The sequence below is a fragment of the Thermobia domestica genome, chromosome 6 (assembly GCF_964235325.1).
Source record: "Thermobia domestica chromosome 6, izTheDome1.hap1.1, whole genome shotgun sequence".
In the NCBI taxonomy this organism is placed as follows: Eukaryota; Metazoa; Arthropoda; class Insecta; order Zygentoma; family Lepismatidae; genus Thermobia; species Thermobia domestica.
This window is the reverse complement of record NC_137459.1, coordinates 70,313,690-70,335,694: the sequence shown is the minus strand read 5'-3', so window position 1 is coordinate 70,335,694 and position 22,005 is coordinate 70,313,690. Positions and strand designations below refer to the sequence as shown.

At 35.5% G+C, this 22,005-nt stretch overlaps 1 protein-coding gene across 3 annotated transcripts in view; it reads right to left on the bottom strand.

The window, feature by feature from the left end:
* Positions 1-22,005, bottom strand: part of LOC145688047 (serine/threonine-protein kinase ATR-like) — a 297,516-nt gene that overhangs the window by 74,280 nt on the left and 201,231 nt on the right. For all 3 annotated transcript variants that reach the window (XM_081761752.1, XM_081761751.1, XM_081761753.1), the window contains 4 exons: positions 19,768-19,884; positions 18,265-18,404; positions 12,285-12,566; positions 1,716-2,006 (listed from right to left, as the gene is read on the bottom strand). In XM_081761752.1, the coding sequence (XP_081617878.1) occupies positions 1,716-2,006; positions 12,285-12,566; positions 18,265-18,404; positions 19,768-19,884 (830 nt within the window). The remainder of the gene's footprint in view (positions 1-1,715; positions 2,007-12,284; positions 12,567-18,264; positions 18,405-19,767; positions 19,885-22,005) is intronic.

The window sequence follows — 22,005 nt, the reverse complement described above, 5'->3', positions numbered from 1 at the left end:
TACAACCTATCTCGTAAAGGAATGAAGATAGATAGATAGATTTAAAATATATATATATATATATATATATATATATATATATATATATATATATATATATATATATATATATATATATATATATCGCATTCTCATTTGAGAAGATTCTAGCCTAAATTGATGTATTAAAAATACAACTTTCCATTTAAAAAAATATTGTGTGATACCCAATATGGCGGAATCCAAGGTATCTGTCTTGAGGTCTATACCCCATTGAGTGCAGTTTTCGCATCAATACCCACCTACAAGATTTACTTTTCCTCCGTCCACGCGTATCGTTATTACTGGTCTGTCGTAATACTTTTGACAATTCCTGTATACAAATCGACATGCATGTTCTTTTAACACAAATGAATCAGGTACTGTCCACAAAATATTCTTCATCGCATTATTATACTTTTCAAGCTTTTCGGGCTATATCTTAGGATATTTTGACATGAGACTCTTTTGTCGCGGGACCGTTTTGACCCAGGCCCTTTTATCGCAGGATCCTTCTGACTCAGGCCTTCACGACTCTGGCCTTTCTGTCCGGGCCCTTCTGACGTGACACCGTATAATTCACACTTCATTTGCAATAGCTAAAGCGCTACTAAAGGTCTTCACTACAGCAAAATTAAACTACGACTAATTTTATAGTTTTTCTGTAATATTTTCAAAACAAAAATATTCGAAAAGTAGAAACGTAGTGAACTATACAATACGATTTTGAATGTCCTACCTTTACCAAAATTCATCTATCTGCTTTTGGTATGCCGCTATTTGCAGAATTCCCCCCCTTCCCCCCCAAAAAAAAGCTAAATCTGTCTACAGTTGCAAATCGAAAGCAGATAGATAGATAAGTTGTGATAACGGTATATCACATGTAAAATCATACTGTCTAGTTTACTACGTTTCTGATTTTCGAATATTTTTATTTGTTTTGAAAATATTACAGAAAAACTCTAAAATTAGCGGTAGTTTAATTTCGCTGTAGTGAAGAACCTTAATAGAACAAAAGTCAGTTCTTCATATACTTAAAGACTGGTTTCTGACAATCGATTCATGGAAGATTTACTTACATTGTAATAAAATGGAATTCATTCAATTATTTGACTTGAGTTTTGTACGGATTAAACATATGTAGTTTTCTTTACCTTTGTTGGGGCCGCGGTGGCTCAATGGTAGAGCGTTCACCTCTGGTGCTTGGGTTCCCGGGTTCGATCCCAGCCCCCGTCAAGTGAACTTTGTGGTGGACAAACCCCGTGTGCGTGGGTTTTCTCGGGGTTCAACCGTTTCCTCCCACTTTCTTCATTCCACCATTTCATTCATTACTCATCATCACCGTCTCCTTTAGCCTAACCGACATAACCGTGGGACGTTAAACTCAAAGATTTCATTTCATTTTGCTTTATCTTTGTCGGATTTCTAAGCTTTTTGGTGAGTAATAAACAGTCTCTTTTAAACTAACCATTTCTTCTAGTTAAATAGAAGCGAGATGTTACTCAAACTGCTACACACACTAACTCAGTATATGTAAGAAAAATTACAACAACAGCAAAATAAGTTGTGTTGATTCGAAATAGCATTACAAAGCACACACTTATTACAGAAGCAGAAAAAATGTTACGTAAGTTACAAACAAAAATAGCTTTCTAAACTCCTGTATAAAGCTGAAAAATTTACTTTTAAAAACTTACTTGCTTGCTATCTGAGCACTTTTTAAGTGAAGCTTTCCAATTTCTTCAGTGATTAAAGCACAAAGACTTTCATTTGAACCGAAACGACCCCTCATCAGTGTTAACACACTTCTTCTCATATCCAATATAGGTTGGATTATTCTTGAAGTTTGACGAACAACATCAAGTCTTACATTCCAATCATCGAACAATACTTTCAAATGTCCATCCAAAACTTCATCAGTAGTTTGGTGGCTGAGAAACGAATTTGTCAAGTCAGCACATCTCTTAATTTCACTTAACATGTGCAATCTAAAAATAAAATAAGCGAGTTTAAAAATATTGAAAACCATCTTTTTAAAGCACAACACATTCGTTTTAATTTTTCTTTCCTTTAACAGGTAAAATGAAGCGCAAAGCTTTTATACACAATTTTATGTATAAAATTAGAATTTTTGCGCCGTCATGCTTCAAACGTTAACAGGCACACAAAATAAATAATACTTAAGGCACAATTGCATACCATATATATATGCACACCGATACTTCTCAATTCAATAGTAACATCAGAAAAACTAATACAATAGTACAACTTCCCGGACTAATATAAAGTTAGAACACCTTTGCCGTCAGAACAGGCCAAATGTGATGTGGAATGGAGTCATAGATGTCCTGAATGGTAGCAAGTGGAATTACTGGAATTACGCCACTCTGCGTGCAGTGCCTTTTGTAAGAGAGGATGAAGGTGGAAATCTGCGACAAAATCATGTCTCCAAAACGGATCACAAATGTTCAGATCTGGGTATTGGGTGAGCCAGGGTAGGTGCTTAATTTATCCCTAATATTCCTCAAACAACGCCGCAATAGCTCCAGTTGTGTGAATGGGCTTATTATCATTATCATCTCTGCCCTAAACCACCTGAACCATAGGAAGAACATGACCCCTAAACTGACATCATAATTACGGATAGTGACATAACCGGTAAGCGTGAGCACAGGATCCACTGGAAACTAAGATTTTACAGGCCATAGCACCACAGAGGCGTCGGCATGTTTCACAGTTGAGCAGAGACACTGTGGATCATACGCTTCTTTCGGCGTCCGCCACACAAGCACGGTCCGTACTTTGAAATAAAGTTAACGATGATTCATCTAACCATCACATTTTCACTCATCAGCGGTTCATGCTGCATGTTCGCGGCACCACTGGCGTCGTGCTAAAGCGTGGTGATCTCTTATCAGCGGTCTCGCTCGTCCAATCCGACCCCGTATCTCCATGTCACGTAACTAGCAGCAGACACTTATTGTCGACAAAATTTTCGGGGGGTGCTGACTGAGTTCCTCCGTGACTTACATCGCAGTCACACGACGGTTCTGAGTGATAATATGCTTTATTTCACGATGGGAATGCCACTGAGGATTTTCATCTGACCACTGCTCCTCTTCGTCGATGTGGTTTTACAGTGAGTTTTGTAGGATGCAATTACCTTGCACACGTCCTTAACAACATACATAGCGCACCTACCACTTTCGTGACGTTCGCACCAAATAACCAAGCACCAAATACTTGATCTCTTTGGAAATCAGAGAAGTCGCACATTTTACACCATCACCGACTGTTGAGTTTATTGCACAATACCGTTCTACTGTTTCTCATGTAACACTGAGTTTGCGTAACACACTACCAACAACACTGGAGCTATGGTTGTCACATGACCGTTACAAACTCAGATATCCCGTGTGCTTCCATTAAATTGATAGGTATCTGTATTTATAGTATCTTTTTAGTTTGTTACTAGCTGAAATGCCCGTTCTTTCTACCGGAAATTAGATTTATGTAAAGTGTTTGGGCCATTTCCTCCCCTTAAGATACCCATGGGGGATGAATTTGGATTTAAGCGGCACCAGCAATGCCACTATTCATCTCATGGATTGGGAACTAATGCTGAACGTTTTCTATTACTTTTAAACCCTCTATTTCCGCTCCAGCTTATAGTGATGGAGCTGAACTTCGACTTCCACGAGTAACCCCCAAAATTATGGATTAGACATTAAGATCAGACGTTTTCGATTATTTTTACATGTGACCCCCTCACGTGTTCTCTCTCATTTGCCGAAAATGTACTAAAACCCAAATTAGATCAGGGTCCACTCATGTACTAAAACTCATCAAAATCGTAGCAGAGGTCGAGGAATTAACCATCACCGGAATTACCTGTCACACCCCTCACCTTCTACCCCTTGCCGAAAATGTGATAAGAATATAAGATAGATGAAAGTACACGCATGTACCAAAAATAATCAAAATCGGAGCAGCTAGGAAGAGTTCTCGGATAAACATGGTTATATTAATTTTATATACATGGAAGATGCCATCCTTAAAATGGGAATTTTCAACGAACGTTAGGACACGGATCCTATTATTTTGAATGAAGAATGTATATATCAAGTTTCATCTTCCTAAATTGAGAGGATTATGAAATACTCAATTTCTCGCATACATTTTGAACCGCCGCACTTTAAGGATACGCACTTTAACCAAAGTAGCATGACAAAAACACAAGTTAGCTCATGGTTCAATCATGCACCTAAAACCATCAAAATCGATCCAGCGGTCTAGAAGGAATTGAGGGACAAACTCATTACATTAATTTTACGAGGGTCATTCGGAAAGTAAATAACGATTTGCGCTAGCGCGTGCGCGTGTTCCCCCACCCCCGCTGCCGCTGGGTTATTGACCTGGGCATGCTTCAGCCTCAGTCTGGCACCAGCTGCGATCCGCTACGGTCCGTTATTGCTTCGCTGTGCGACTGTAAAATGTGCGATACAATTACTGATCCCGCCAAGTGTGAGGTTCGTAGGGTGATAAGATTTTTGAATGCAAGAAAAGTGCGTCCGATAGAAATTTATAGACAAATCACTGAGGTGTATGGAAATGTAATGAATGAAGGATCAGTTCGTAAGTGGTGCATTATGTTTAATGACGGACGGACGAATGTGCATGATGAGGAACGCTCGGGCCGGCCTTCTGTTGTGACTGACGAACTCAAAGGAAGAATTGAGCGAAAAATTCAAGAGGATAGGCGATTCACTATTGATGGGCTGCACGAATTCTTTCCTGAAATTTCAAGAACTTAAGGAAGCTGTTAGTGATTGGTTCAACAGTTTGGCGGCAACTGTGTATGCCGAAGGCATAGAAAAACTTGTACCACGGTATGACAAGTGTTTAAATTTACACGGCGACTATGTCGAAAAGTAACTTAAGTATCACATAGTATGTAACACAAATTTCGCCTTTGTATATCAGTTATTAAAGTGTTTATACAAAAACGTTCTTTACTTTCCGAATGAACCTCGTATATATATGAAAGTTACTCCCCTTAAAACGAAAATCTTCAAAACTGGTCCTACTATTTTAATGAATAATTTATATACTAAGACTTATCTTCGTTAAGTTGGGAGAATCATTAGATACTGAAATAAAGAAAAAAAATAAGGTATAAAATAATAAAATACATTCTTCACTTTTTAAGATGTTAACATAATTATTGTGAGGAGGATCTGCCCTTCTTTCTAACCGAAATCACAATTTTTGATAGAATACCTGATAACTGTCGCTGGACATGTAAATAATTGTATTTATTTTACAAAATAATTAATACTTTTCTGACCAGAGTATGTACCAAATTTCACAAAATTAAATCCCCACGTTAAGCGGGTTTGCATACCCAGGCTCCTAACTATGAAAACATTTACGCTCACTCCAACCTCAATCATTTCACGAATTCAACCTGTTTTACGTATGTTATTAGGACATAATATCGATTGTGATTTATTCTAGAAACACTTTTATACAATGCAAGAGCTGTAACGTCCAAATATTTGCTGAGAACTCATAGTCGTATCGGAATAAGCAAAAGCGAGTATGGAACAGTAAACTGCTTTCACAAAAGGCAAAAGAAGAGGTGCAAAGGCATGCAAAACGGTCGAGTGGTTTGGGTCGATACACTACCAATCACATGTTTGTGTGTTCAAACCCGGTAGCAAGTTGTTTCTTTTTTTAAGTGTCTTCCTATTTTCATCCGGAGGCTGAAAATATTTCTTTGAGTAACTCATTGAAAATTTCTTTTGTTTCAAACTCGATTAGAACGGAACATTATATGAATTGCGAATCTTAAATCCATAGCTAAAAAAAAAAAAAAAAAAAAAAAAAAAAAAAAAAAAAAAAAAAAAAAAAAAAAAAAAAAAAATTGAAGTATACTCACTACTCCATTATCCTCTGATTTCTAACTAAAACTATTTATAAACAGTGGTGACTTCAGAAAATTATCCTTGGGGGGAATTTCAATATGCGGGTAGAGGGCAAACATTGGTACTCCACATTGAGCATGATCGAATATATCGTCCTGAAGGCGGAAATTTCTTAGCTCGAGAGGGGTCTCAAATTCTCCCTCAGATCACGTCCTGAAAGCATCATTGCTTAAAAGCTTTTCGTAACAAATATAATATTACACTTGTTTATCGTTCTACATTTTGAATTGGTAAAATCATAACTTATAGAGAATTATAATAAAAGCATAAAAATTACAATACCAATTATGTATAAATTATCCTGTAACTTACCAACTTTGGGTCAGATTAAAACTCAAATATTTGTTTTCGGATTGCACTTAGAAGTAAGTCCTCTCTATATAATCCTGATTGGAAAGCATGTATAACTCTAATTAATTAATCAATATTTATACAAATATTTTTTTTTTTTATTTTACTATTTTTACTATTCAATATTATATACACTTCATTTCCAAAATCAAAATCTCGAAAATGTATATTGTACGAGTGCAGATTCGCAAATAAATGCTTATTTATCATATATATTGGTCTCTATTCGAAATTCTATTTAATGGAAGCCGACAAGAACACAGACAGAAACATCGAGAACAGGTGAAAAAAAAAGAGAGAATAAAAGTGCTGTATACGGCGGGGACTCGAACTTAGTTCGAATGGTGTTTTATAAGCTGAACGCCTTAGACCACTCGGCTATGGTAACAACTAATGATTGTGGCAATGGCTTCGAGTAGTAGTTCTTATTACAGAATAACATTTTCTATTGCCTAAAATTTAAACCTAATTTACTTTGATATAATATATCTATTAATTTGTTTCATGAACACGTTTTCCTTACTTTGATGAATGATGTATGTTGTTGATATAGATTCTATTACACGTTCTTTCGTAAATATTATAGAAAGTATCAGGGTTATTTATGATCTTTCATGGAAATTGACTGGCGCATGCGCAGTACACAGACAGTTCAATTGGAAGGCGAGGAATGAAACGCTAACACACTGTTAGAATGTTTCATCGCTGTGAAGTATAAAGAATAGCTAAAATGTATTTTACGCTTGTCATTGCGTAAAGAATCACCAGGTTAATGTTTGTCCAAGTTTTTACTGATCAACTGGACTCATGAACAATAATTAATATTGTCATTACTGCACAATATGAAGAATAAAGAACGTAAATTACACCACATTGTTCTCGAATTCGAACCTAGCTAAGGAAGGGACAATAAACAAAATGTGATTTATTCATTCGAATTGAGATAATTCAATGAAACTAGAAATTACACAATCAAAAGGAAAAACATCGTTAAAATGACAATAATACTTTTATCCGAGATGTGAAATAAAGTTATTAATTAACTGAAATGAAAGTAATATTGGGCATGATATAGAGTAAAAAAGAAAGTAAATGTATTCTTAGAAACGTTCAAAGTAAATTCACAAATACTTTTTGAAGATATACTACTCTTCCTTAACGTTTTAACGAACTAATAAGTAAACAAGCAAAGGAAAAGAATGAAGAACGAAAGTATTGCTCTTGAAAAAATATAATAAATAAATGAAACTTAAATAAATGTTTACACAAAAAATAACACACTAGTACTTCGTGTAATCACCTCCAGTGTCAATAACTTCTTGAAGTCTGGAGGGGATACTAGATACAAGTCTCGAGCAATACGACGGTGTGTCACGAAAATGTTGCCACAGTTCTATAACATGATTTTGAAGAAACGTTTGGTCTCTGTCTTCACGTCTCTCTTCCCATTCTTGCACCATGTAGGCCCACAGATGTTCAATGGGGTTCAAATCTGGGGATAGAGGGGGCCACTCAATACAAATTAACTCTGGATGTTCACTTACCCACTCTCGTGTTTGCCGGGAAGTGTGAACAGCACTGTTATCATGCATAAATATATATTCTTCCTGTTCGGGGAAGTTTCTTTTTAAGGACGGTAACAATGTATTTTCGAGGATGTTAATGTAAACACTACTGTTCATTCTCTCAGGCACCGCAACCAAATCTCCAGGACCAGCAGCCGTCATGTATCCCCAAAAGTGTGCTGATATTCGCCCTGAACAAGAAGTTCTGATAATATTTTGCTCAGCATACCTGGTTCCGCGCGGTCTATACAATATAACTCTGCCTTGTTGGTTAGACTTGAAAACCTTCTCGTCGGTCCAGATGACTAAGTCCCAATATGACTGAGGTTGGGTTATGTTATTCTGTGCCCATTCCATTCGTCTGGCCTTGTGAGTTTCAGTCAGGAGAGTCTTCCTAGCGGGTCTTGAACAGTGTAGACCAGCCCCCAATAATCTTCTTCTTATTGTTTCGTGAGAACAATTATATTCTCTGGCTTTGTCCAAGAGGATTGACGTGTGGCGTAGAGGTCTGTTGATTACTTCTGTAACTAAAGCTTGATCTTGAGCTGCAGTTGTCACTTTTGGCCTTCCACTTCTTGACCGAGACCTGAACCATTCACCACCTTCTTCATGTCGCTGAACCCATTTCTTGACCGTTTTCTTGTCACATCTCAGATCTCTAGCAATCTGAGGCACAGTTTGTCCCATTTTTGCTCAGCCTATGATTTCTCCTCTCAGAGCAACAGACAGTTCTCCACAACCTTTAGAGCGAGGCATTTTCAGAACCTGTTAGAAATGTGCGTTCTGGCGTGTATGACAAATGTCGGTAAAGTGCATCTTTCTGTTTCTACTGCGCATGCACCAGTCAATTTTCATGAAAGGTCATAAATAATCCTGACAATTGTTGTAATATTTATGAACGAATACGTAATAGAACCTATATTAACAACATCATTCGTCAAAGTAAAGAATACCATAAACATAAAACAATTTCAACAGACTATTACATCAGGCCAAAATAGGCTTAGACTTCAGAGAATACAAAATAAATTTCATACTGTAACAAAAGATTGAACATGAAACACGCTTACTATATTTTCAACTTGTCACATTAGCCGAGTGGACTAAGGCACTTGGCTAGAGATTCTGAGGCACCATTCAAGAGTAGTTCGAATGCCACCACAGTACAATTTGATTTTACCTCTTCTTGACGTTTCTGTATGTGATCCTGCCGGATTCTATTAAATATAATTTCGTAATACGCTAAAATATACGTAATATTTGAAATTCTTAACCTTCCATTTTTACATTTTTCAAGCTCAGTTGAGAAGAAAGAGGGAAAATGAAAGTACAAAGATTTACAATAATTACTTAGCATTTACTGTCATTGTAATTGTGGATATTTTATTTATGAAAATGTATAATGAACTAAAAATATATTTAGTAGGTCACATGTCTCCATTTTTCGATTCTAACTTGAAAGTTAGAGTTTAGGCGGTGACATATCAAAAACCCAGGGGGTTGAGGGGGTTCTAACCCCTCCCATTGAAACTTTTATATTCTATTGAAATAAAAAGTGTTTCAGCTTATAATCTTGGAAAAGCAACAATCACTGTGTATGGAGGACGGTTTATTTACCTGTATACTACGATTTATCACTTCCAAATGTGTAGAAGATGTGACTGGATATTGTGCATAATCATTCAAGAAATATAACACAACGAAGGGACTTCGTAAACACTTCACGCCACCCCAGGAGGAGGAAGTGCGTCCCGCCGTCCCTCGGTTGTGAACTACTGCTTGCGAGGGAAACATTCTAACAGTGTGTTAGCGTTTCATTCCTCGCCTTCCAATTGAACTGTCTGTGTACTGCGCATGCGCCAGTCAATTTCCATGAAAGATCATAAATAACCCTGATACTTTCTATAATATGTACGAAAGAACGTGTAATAGAATCTATATCAACAACATACATCATTCATCAAAGTAAGGAAAACGTGTTCATGAAACAAATTAATAGATATATTATATCAAAGTAAATTAGGTTTAAATTTTAGGCAATAGAAAATGTTATTCTGTAATAAGAACTACTACTCGAAGCCATTGCCACAATCACTAGTTGTTACCATAGCCGAGTGGTCTAAGGCGTTCGGCTTATAAAGCACCATTCGAACTAAGTACGGGTCCCCGCAGGGTACAGCACTTTTTTTCTCTCTTTTTTCACCTGTTCTCGATGTTTCTGTCTGTGTTCTTGTCGGCTTTGATTAAATAAAATTTCGAGTAGAGACCAATATATATGATAAATAAGCATTTATTTGCGAATCTGCACTCGTACAATATATATTTTCGAGATTTTGATTTTGGAAATGAAGTGTATATAATATTGAATAGTAAAAATAGTAAAATAAAAAAAAATATTTGTATAAATATTGATTAATTAATTAGAGTTATACATGCTTTCCAATCAGGATTATATAGAGAGGACTTACTTCTAAGTGCAATCCGAAAACAAATATTTGAGTTTTAATCTGACCCAAAGTTGGTAACTTACAGGATAATTTATACATAATTGGTATTGTAATTTTTATGCTTTTATTATAATTCTCTATAAGTTATGATTTTACCAATTCAAAATGTAGAACGATAAACAAGTGTAATATTATATTTGTTACGAAAAGCTTTTAAGCAATGATGCTTTCAGGACGTGATCTGAGGGAGAATTTGAGACCCCTCTCGAGCTAAGAAATTTCCGCCTTCAGGACGATATATTCGATCATGCTCAATGTGGAGTACCAATGTTTGCCCTCTACCCGCATATTGAAATTCCCCCCGAGGATAATTTTCTGAAGTCACCACTGTTTATTTCGTTAGAAATCAGAGGATAATGGAGTAGTGAGTATACTTCATTTTTTTTTTAAGCTATGGATTTAAGATTTGCAATTCATATAATGTTCCGTTCTAATCGAGTTTGAAACAAAAGAAATTTTCAATGAGTTACTCAAAGAAATATTTTCAGCCTCCGGATGAAAATAGGAAGACACTTAAAAAAAGAAACAACTTGCTACCGGGTTTGAACACACAAACATGTGATTGGTAGTGTATCGACCCAAACCACTCGACCGTTTTGCATGCCTTTGCACCTCTTCTTTTGCCTTTTGTGAAAGCAGTTTACTGTTCCATACTCGCTTTTGCTTATTCCGATACGACTATGAGTTCTCAGCAAATATTTGGACGTTACAGCTCTTGCATTGTATAAAAGTGTTTCTAGAATAAATCACAATCAATATTATGTCCTAATAACATACGTAAAACAGGTTGAATTCGTGAAATGATTGAGGTTGGAGTGAGCGTAAATGTTTTCATAGTTAGGAGCCTGAATATGCAAACCCGCTTAACGTGGGGATTTAATTTTGTGAAATTTGGTACTTAGTTATTAAAATTAAAATAACTATTTACAATTTCAATAACTTAACGTAATCTTCATCAGACGTTATTCCTAAGTTATTGAAACTGTTACGAGTTATTTTAATTTTAATAAATAAGTACATACTCTGGTCAGAAAAAGTATTAATGATTTAAGTAATAGTTCCAGAGTGAAGATGGATGAAGTAATTTTACAAACATCAAAATAGGGTAAATTTACATTAAAAATCCTAAGTTACTCAGGTCCACATTAGCTCGGACAATCGTGGTTCTACTGTAATGACAATTTTTAAAATTTTTTGAAACGTATACTGAAAAGTAGTAAACTTTCGAATCAATGTTATACTCAAAATATTACCTTGTAGTAAATTAACATATTGATTTATTTTCTGTTTAAGATAAAAATCTTGGACAGAAAACAAGGAAACTTTCCAGATAATTCTTCAATTAACGTAAGGAAATATAATATCTGCCTGGTAGAATTGATTCAATACCCGAACATGATTCAAAACTACTCACCACTTCCCTTTTGTTGCAAAGGAAACACTAATCTATAAAACATCTATGACACTAAACTGAGCTCTCATTGTAGTCAATAAGGCAACTAGGTATTAGTGTATTATTCGCTATAGAAGTCCTTTTTCTTATATATATATATATATATATATAAAGTTAAAAAACGGATCACTCCAAGAAATACCACGGGAAACTTTGCCCACAACAAGTCAAAACTACGACTATGCAAATCGAAATTGTGTGTCTTATTGCTGTGTCGCAATCCGTCACTAAACACTTCAATCAATTGTACACAAATAATTATTATTAATAGGTTCGCTACAAAATTACTACTATAGTGGTAATATTAGTAATACTGAAATGCACTTAAAAAAAAAAAAAAACAATGTATTTATAATTAAATTCTGTATTTTCCGTATTTTCGAGTAAATTATTATATACTTACTTAGAAATATCTACGTATCCTCGTTGGTACGCTCCTTGTCCATAGCTACTCGATGATAAAGGCTCCATTAATTTCGTAGCAATTTTCGAGACATGATAATTAATGTTTATATTATGTTCATTTTTAATTGACAAAAGTATCTGAGACACTGATGAGCTCCAGCTCCATATACCAGGATTATCTTGCTCAAATTGATTTACTGCACCCTGAATCAGATCCCATTCGTTCAACTTCCGCAGTATTTCCAAATTGAACTGATGAAGTATGTTATCAGGAAGCGAACTTTAAAAAAAAGGAAAAAATTATATATATATATATATATACTTTATTTTGAACATACAATGACAAAATCTTTAAAAATATGTTAGCCGCTGAAAAAAAAAAAAAAATCAGAAGTAGAACGCCATCCAGATGCACTTCTCTGGTCACCGTATAATCTCGCTTACCTGGAGAAGAGACAGTTGTACTTTCCAGTAAAGACTTACAATTTAGTTTTGTTACCATACATACATACAGGTGGAGTGGATCGTGTATTACGTCCTCATATAACATCATGAAAAAAAGACTTACTATTCACATATAATCTGGAATCCCCACTTATACATATACTGCACATAAGCCGAGATGAACGGAACTCAGAAGTCCCCAGCGTGCAAAGCTGTGGAACACAAAACACTGTTGTCGAGCCGAACCTATTCCTGGCCAAGCTTGGCCACCAAATATAATTTACATTTTAAACGATGGGCTACTTGCCATCAAATTTCGTTCAGATCCGGCCAGTAGTTACTGAGAAATAAAGTAGCACTTCATATATATATATATATATATATATATATATATATATATATATATATATATACAAGGTGTTTCAAAACAACACCTACAACGTTTGGGAGTTGATTCCTGACACCAAGATAAGACAAAAAGTATAGACCAACCTCGGTACACAAATGCTTCCTTTCGCAGTTATAGGCTGACGAAAACGTCGAAAAATGAACTTTAAAGATCCATAGCTCCAAAACTATGGGGCCTACCGCACTCGGGTCAAGACTTTACTAAGGAACTAATATGTGCTCTATCGAAAAATGCATGCTTCAGAATCCTGCAGTACTTCCGCAACAATTTTTGAAAAGGTAGTGAGTATTTCAGATTATATGCCGTAACCAAACTACCTGTACAAAAATTGTTGCGTGAATACCTTAGGATTCTGAAGCATGCATTTTTCGATAGAGCGCATATTAGTTCCTTAGTAAAGTCTTGACCCGAGTGCGGTAGGCCCCATAGTTTTGGAGCTATGGATCTTTAAAGTTCATTTTTCGACGTTTTCGTCAGCCTATAACTGCGAAAGGAAGCATTTGTGTACCGAGGTTGGTCTATACTTTTTTTTTTGTTTGTTTGTTTTATCTTAATGTCAGGAGTCACTTCCCAAACGTTGTCGGTGTTGTTTTGAAACACCCTGTATAAAGCTCCCATATGTTAACGCAGGGAGATAATAAACTCGAGCAGAATTTGACCCTGCAAATGAACGCTAGCCACAATGATAGGAGACAACACTATATCATTAGTGTCAAGATTTTGAGGAAAGTGCTACTTAGAAGATTACCCTCCTTTACTGACATCTACACAATTCCCTTGTCACTTCTTAGGTCGTCAATCAGGTTTCCTGTCAATACCCCGTCTGCTATCCGCTCTGAATTGGTCAAGTAAATACAACGCCAGACAAAACACTCGAAGAGAGAAGAACAATGTCTTGTGTGAATTCGAAAATAATATATTAATGAATTCGGAAATAGTGTAGCTACTTCGGAATAAGTGTACGGGAGTTGATGTTTTTAAAACTCACGGATTTCATTTGAGTCTAGAATTTCTAACTGAAGTCCGATTTTCATGCGGTTTGTGACAAATGATTAAGGAAGGATGGGAGACATATGAGATAATGTTTACTGGTTTAAATTCATCCGGGGTAATATCGACCACGCCTCAAGAAAAACAGAAAATATTCGCCAGTGTACCTTACAACTGGAATGTGGTTTTGGATTTTTGAAGTGAAATTGCAGAATACAGATTAAATGTTTGTGAGAATATATATCAAGTGTTAGTGGTAACACCCATAAATTACATGTTGAATAGCTATAGCCGGTTTCTTGCGATAAACGATAGGGAGATTTCTTGGACGACCTAAGGAGTCGATAACTGACATCTTCCACAACACCCGCATGCGGGACCCAGTGCTTCCTTGTGTTATTCAGGAACGATCCTGCTCCTTCCAATTTATTAACTAGTGACCATATTATGTTCCTATCTGGGGCAGAACATGAAGCAAATTTGTTTCTAAATGCCCTTTGCGTAGCAACAAGAGATTCCGTTCTCCAGAAACTTTTAACGATAAATTCATGTTGCTCCAAGAGTACACTGTCATGACCATACTCACACAGTAGCACAGAATCGTACAGCACAATTCTCAACACAACAGCCCAGTTCCCTGTTTCTTATTGACATTGACGAGGTTGCCATCTAACGAAGAAAACTCAAATCTCCACACCTTACCGCTCCTCATCCCAATTGTGAGGTACACTGGCGAATACTTGCTGTTTTTCTTGAGGCGGGACCGATATTACCCCGCATGAATTTAAACAAGTAAACATAGTTCCATAAATCTCCCATCCTTCCTTGATCATTTGCCACAAACCGCATGAAAATCGGATTTCACTTCTACACGGATCCACACGGATCAAATTCTAGACCCAAATGAAATCCGTGAGTTTTTTTTTTTTTAAATCACCCTGTAGTATCACTCAAGGTATATATGTGTTACTTTCTTTCTGGGAACTTTCTACTTAGATCTGAACCAAATTTGGTAAGTAAATAACGCAGGGTCTAAGGAACAATAATTACAACATTTGGTAACCGATCTCTTCTCGCCTTGTATGTGGTACTTTATTTCTTGGTAACTACTGGCCAGATCTGAACGAAATTCGGTGGGAAGAAGCCCACTGTTTAAGAAGTAATGCTGCCTACATTTGGTGGCTCAGCTCAGCCAGGGACACCCTCGGTTGTGTTAGATATTACATTAACTTACATTCGATGAATTTTGATTAGGTCTGGATTTAAGGATTAGGAATTAGATTTCTGGGATTTCAGAATCTATGGCCATGTTTGCCCGTCACGTATGAGAGATGACATCCCTGAACGATCACGCTACCCGGGGAAATGGACAGGAAGAAAGGGAGCGGCTAGGGAACACTACGTTAGGTACCATCCCGGCATTTGCCTGGTGTGGATAAGGAAAAACCAGGAGATTCTCACTCAGAATGGCTGGCCTAACAAAGCCTTTTTACACATCTTCGACAGAGTATTCCCACCGGGCATCGAACCTTGGACTGCTCGCACCAAAGGCGAGAGCGTTAGCGACTACAATATGCGGGACCACTGGCTCTTGATTTAAGAGAATGGTTACACTTTGTCATTATCATTCAGAAACAATAAATAAATAAATAAAAATTATTATTATTATTATTATTATTATTATTATTATTATTATTATTATTATTATTATTATTATTATTATTATTATTATTATTATTATTATTATTATGTTTGAAAGGTTTTCCTGAAGTTTTGTTAGTTTGTATTTTAGTCATTTATACTTTATTTTCCTAACATCTTTCCTTTTCTTCTAGGTTTAACCTTTTATTTATTTATTTATTTATTTTTGATACTGTACTTTTTCCTTTTTATCTTAGTTACGAGTCTTTATTTACATGTCATATATAATCTTCTTTAAATTTTGTGTATGTTTATTTTATTATTTTTATTATTATTATTATTATTATTATTTTACGATATCGATTGCATGCATAGCTTGTACTGCTGGTGTATTTTGCCTCCTGTTAAATATAATCTAAGACTATTGTATATGTAGGGTTGCATGTATCATGTGCCTGCTGTCTTGGCCCACTTGTGGTTATGTGTGTTGTTTGAATTGTTTGAACTGAACGTTCCTTTTAAATAGTAAGGTTATGTGAGACAAGATCTATAGTTTAAAGTCGGATTGGAATCACTATTTGGGTTTATATCAAGGTTAGTACCACCACCAAAAATCAAATCCGAGATCACATGCAAAAAGTACGTGCAATAGCAAATCAGATACTAATTACCCAATTAAAACAATAGAAAATCGAAAAGAAATTCCTTAAATTATAACAAAATATGAAAATGTAAAATAACGGAATACAGTAGTTAATTTTACCTTTTTGCTCATTACATTTTCCTCTATTTTGATTTTCGCTCTGAAGTGTTTCGACTTCACTAGTATTTTTAGCAAAGTAAAGACAGAAATACAGACTGTCGATCACCCTTAACACACGACTATCGAACACTTAAAAGATGAATATAAATTTACTGATGTCTCGTTACAACTTTGGGAGTATGTCAGATGTGATTAATTAACCAAACTTAGCGAAATTAAATTAAATTTCTAGTTTAAAATCCAATGATTATACCTTTAAGGATAAAGGAGATGGATGATTAACGGAAGTGAATGATTATGAAAGAATTGATGGAATGAAAATGTGGGGAAAACGGGAGAACCGCGAGAGAACCCACGGCACGAAGTTGTTCACCACAAATGTACATAGCCTGGCATTAAACTAAGGACTCCTCGCATCAAAGATGAGAGCTCTACCACTAAGCCACCGTGCCACCTAAACTTGATTAAACATAGCTATAGCCATATTGGATCACCGACTGATTTGCTATTTGAGACAGTACGAACTAGTCCCACTTTAATAAAAATACTAATAACAAGTGAGTATCGTTTTACAGTGTGAAACTGAGACTTCCAAACTATGTGAATTCAATACTCAAACTTGAAGTAGTGCATCTATGTACGTTTAAGTACTGGTTCCAATAGGGTAATAAGATCAAAGATAGAGCCTGTTGAATCCATATCAAAAAGCCATTACTCCTATCTTCTATTGTTTTTATGCTATGGCGATAAAGGTTGAAACCACAAATCTGTTTGAATAGACGGCTAAGAGAGGAGACACTCTGGACACTGAATCGATTGCAAAAAGTAGGTTCTTGATATCTTTTACGGTTTTTACACTACGGAAATCAGTATTCAAACCGGAAATGATAGTAAATCTGAATCGTTTCCTGTTTTGGTTGAGTGTTGTGGATAGTCATGATATTTTGTCTTGAGATGCTGAATCATTTGCAAAACATCGCTTTTTGTTATCTGTTACCGTTTCGTTCTATAGCGATAAACGCTGAAATCAAAAATTGCTAATTTTAACCACATCCGGTTGAATAGAGAGTTAACGGAACAAATGAAACCTATTCTTGGCACACTGACTTGATTGTGAATAGGACCATCTTGATAGCATGACCCGAAATCAGCATTGAAACCCGTAGTAACAGTAAATTTGAATCAGTGATAGAGTGCTGTGAATAGTCATGATACGTTGTCTTGAGACAGTAAATCGTTTGAAAAAAAAAAAAAAAAAAAAAATCTTGCTATCTATTGCCGTTTTTGATCTATGGGGATAAACGTTGAAACCAGTTATTGAAACCGAAAATAATAGTAAATTTGAATCATTTTCGGTTTTGGTAGAATGTTATGGATACTCATGTTATGTTGTCTTAGACTCTGAATCGTTAAATAAAAAAACTTTATGCTATCTGTTATCGTTTTGGTTCTATGGCGATAAATGTTGAAACCGGAAGTGCCTACTTTTAACCACTTTTGCTTTTAATAGAGACTTAACGGAGGAGACGAAACCTATCATTTGGGCGCTGAATCGATTACAAAAAAAAATCTTAATATCTCTCACCATTTTCGCTGATACTTGTCGACAGATAGATGCACAAAGCCATTCTATAAGAATTTCGGCTGTTATGTGCAGCATAATTTGGAAGTCTATTAAGTCTATTCCTCCCTTGTTTTACAAACCATGCAATAGTTTAAAGTAATACTTACTTTTCACGACTCAACTCGTCCACAATACAGTCTGCATGGTAAGGATCATTTAGTGACAAGTAACATTCTATCATCTTAATCCCATCCTCCATAGAAAATTCAGGAGTGCGAGCTAACTCTTCGTAGCATAAAGCAGCAGTCTGTAAACACCAATAACATCTACTAAAAGTCGCGTATTGGTAAGTCTTCTATTTACAACAAGACATGATATACTATTTTTTTTTTTTCGACACTGCGATAATTTTTAATACATATTCGTCTATTAAAATATTAACGTTTTCTCACTTTGCTAATTTCAAAATAGCCTTTTCAATTCAATGCATAACAAATCAAACCTAACATTACTGATAGAAATATCAAACAGACTTAATATTTCCATATTTCCTATTTAAAAAAAAAAAAAAAAAAAAAAAAGTGTAAAGCAGTAAAAGCACATTAAGTTTGTTTTGAAACAAATCAATATTTTCTTTCTATATTACTATAGCTTTTCATTTATTTCTGTAATAGATTGAGAACAATATATCTTTTGAAGTTGAATGTATAAATGATGTTGAGAATGTATTTGTGATTTAAAAAAAAAAAAAATCAAAACAAAATATACGGAAATTATTTTTTACACCTAAAAGTTCTTTATACTTATACTAGAAATAATTGGAAAAATAGAGTAGAAACGATCCTGTTTTACCTTGTAACGGATACAATACACTGAAATAAAACTTAGCTTCGCTGCCATTCAATGAAACCATCAAGGAAAGAAGCAATGGAAACTATTGTGTAAAATTGTCTTATGTGAATGAAGCCTTGCACAGCAGTCGAATAGAGTGCAAGAATTTCCATTAAAATACAATGGCATATGGTTAGTTTGTTGATTTGGTTAGCATTACTCTGTTTGGTATAGCAAAGTTCCACGTATGGGCTAAGATTTTCAATTACAGGTTTAAAAGAAATATAAAAATATAAACTACAATATTTCACAATATATTTCCTTCCCCTCTGTTGTTTTATACAGACTACATAGACCAGAAACATTTATGCTATTTTAAAGTTACTTGATGCAATATATGAAGGGGTAATTTGGATAAACGCGTATCGACGTATTTCCGGTAAAATAAGATATACGTATTTTCTACAATTTTGAGCATGTCTGTATGTATCTAGATGAGGTTAAGGTAATATCTTTGCTCCGTAGCGAACGCTTGTCTCCGAAAATAGTGTGTGAATACGCTGGTTAATTGGATAAGGGCGTTTGTTTTTCTGCTCTCCTGAAAAATTTAAGAATTGCTAGTTATTCAAATTTACCCCTCATATCATATAATATTTTCTTTCTTCTGTTGTTTCACACAGACTACACAGACCATAAACATTTATGCTTTTTTCACATTACTTGAACTCATTTTCTTTAAAATTCATTCTACAGCCACAAACATTATTTTACTCTTAACTTGTATGGTGACTTCTTAACTAACAACTTTGCTTTGAGGAAATGAAAGAAATCTATGTTACCCGATATTGACCAGCCATTTCATAATAAAGAATTTCCTCCTTGATGGAAGCCTGAACAGTCTGTACTGCTGCAACTCCTGCCACCGCATCACGTTCGTCCATTTGGGCATAAATTTTCTGTAGGTAAAGAGAATTATTCCGGTTTTAATGATTACACTTAAAATAAATACATGGTTCACTTTACGGACCACAAACATAGTATATACTAAAAGTCTATTGCTTATCTTCAAGCATGTAATATCTCTCTCTCTCTCTCTCTCTCTCTCTCTCTATATATATATATATATATATATATATATATATATATATATATATATATATCTGAATGGAAATATATATATATGGTCAGTAAACAATTGTGTAGTCTATGGTACTATATCAGATGACAATAGTTAAATCAATTTCCAAAATATATTACATGTACAAATAAATAGAACATGGAAAAGAAACGACCAGAGAAGGTATTAAGGTTACTGTGCCCACCCCCTTGTCCGAGCACTTCGCCTTTTCGCCACCAGATGCTCACTTTTTCATTTAGCAAATCACTGCTGGCACCTCTACTGGGAAGAACTGAAAGATCGTACCGCTCAGTTTGAATGTGTCCAGGATATCCACAATTGAAGTGGGCGGGGAGAGGAATCCAAGAGGTTTTTTTTTCCTTCGTGCACCTGCAGTCAGTCAGAGTCTATTTTTACAAGCCGTGTTGTTCAGCCGCAGGGCAAAATCTCAACCATTGACGGGTAACAGAAATCTTTTCTTTTTGCAGGTAGGAATAGAGTTTTTGTACGAAAAACGTGAATTAGGTTGCAGAAAACGTCATTCGCATCGCGTTGACAAATTTTCTTTCGTCCGTTTATCACATGAAGCTCTTTTCTTTTTTTTTTCGATTATTACCAGAATATGACATAAAAAACCTAAATGGTTCTTTGTATACAGAAAACAAACAATACCAATATTTTCTTACATATCAGTATTATATGATTTTTTTTCCTGAAGTGTATGATGCTTGAAAAATGGACAGAATGAATTTTGATTTTTCTATTTGTCCCTATCCTTCTGAGTAGAGAAAATGCTGTGGCGCAACTAAAGGGCCTGCAGGGCCCAGAACAGAAATTGGCCCATTTCAGTTTCGAAGTTAAACTTTATAATGTTAGGATGTTAAAAATTATGTGATGTTCCAACTATATATCATTTTTACCTGTGAAGACGGTAACACCTGAGCGATTATTTAGTAAATTAAATGCCAACAAAATTATACTGACCAGCGAAAACATTATGACCACTCGCTACTTTTTGAACGAAATCATTGTGCAGCGATAAGAGCTACAAGGCATAACAACCGCGCGCCAAACGTGACAAGAATCTCACTCGTAGCACGGCCAACAAGAGATGGTCTCTGACGTTTCTTACAACATGCGGTGGGACGTTGCAGCACCTACTTTGATACCAGTATTAGCAACCACGATCACACTGTCTTATACCATTAATTAAACTGCCACTACAGTTGCACCGAAAAAAAAAACCTTGACACGCGAGTAGTGGCAATGTAACTGCGAGCTGTCAGAGACGTTCTCTTACTGGACGCACTATAGTCAGTGTGGTGCTTGTGCCTTGAATGGGGAAGGACGACGATATATCAGGGTGAGTAAATGGCTGGGAGCTTCATTTCGGAAACAGCGCGACTTGTCGAGTTTTCGCGATCTGCCGTGCTTATGTAATTCAAAGGTGGGAAAAGGACAGTGAAACCAGCATCGAACGAAACAACAAAAAGTGGGGCGACTACACCTCATTAAAAATGTCGGATGTCGTAGACTCTCGAGGTTGGTACAGCAGAATAGACGAAAACTATAGCACAACAACAACAATAATATAATAATAATAATAATAATAATAATAATAATAATAATAATAATGTTTTTTTTTTTTTTTTTTTTTTTTTTTTTTTTTTTTTTGCATATGAGCAAGTTGTGATTCACTGATAGAACATAGAAAGTCAAAACTGTTCTCTGTAAATTTTACGTGACTCATGGATTTGGATAGAGGGGGTCCGTTTAACATTTTTGCGGGGAGGCCCATTCGTACTTACTTACGCTACTGAGAGGTAAGGTAAAATAATAACACCAATACATATAAATATATATATATATATATATTTGGCGCAACAGTCCCTTGTAATCTGAGTCTGCAGCGGGCTTATGTTAGTGGTCAGCACAACTACACCCAACGTAGCCGGCTGTC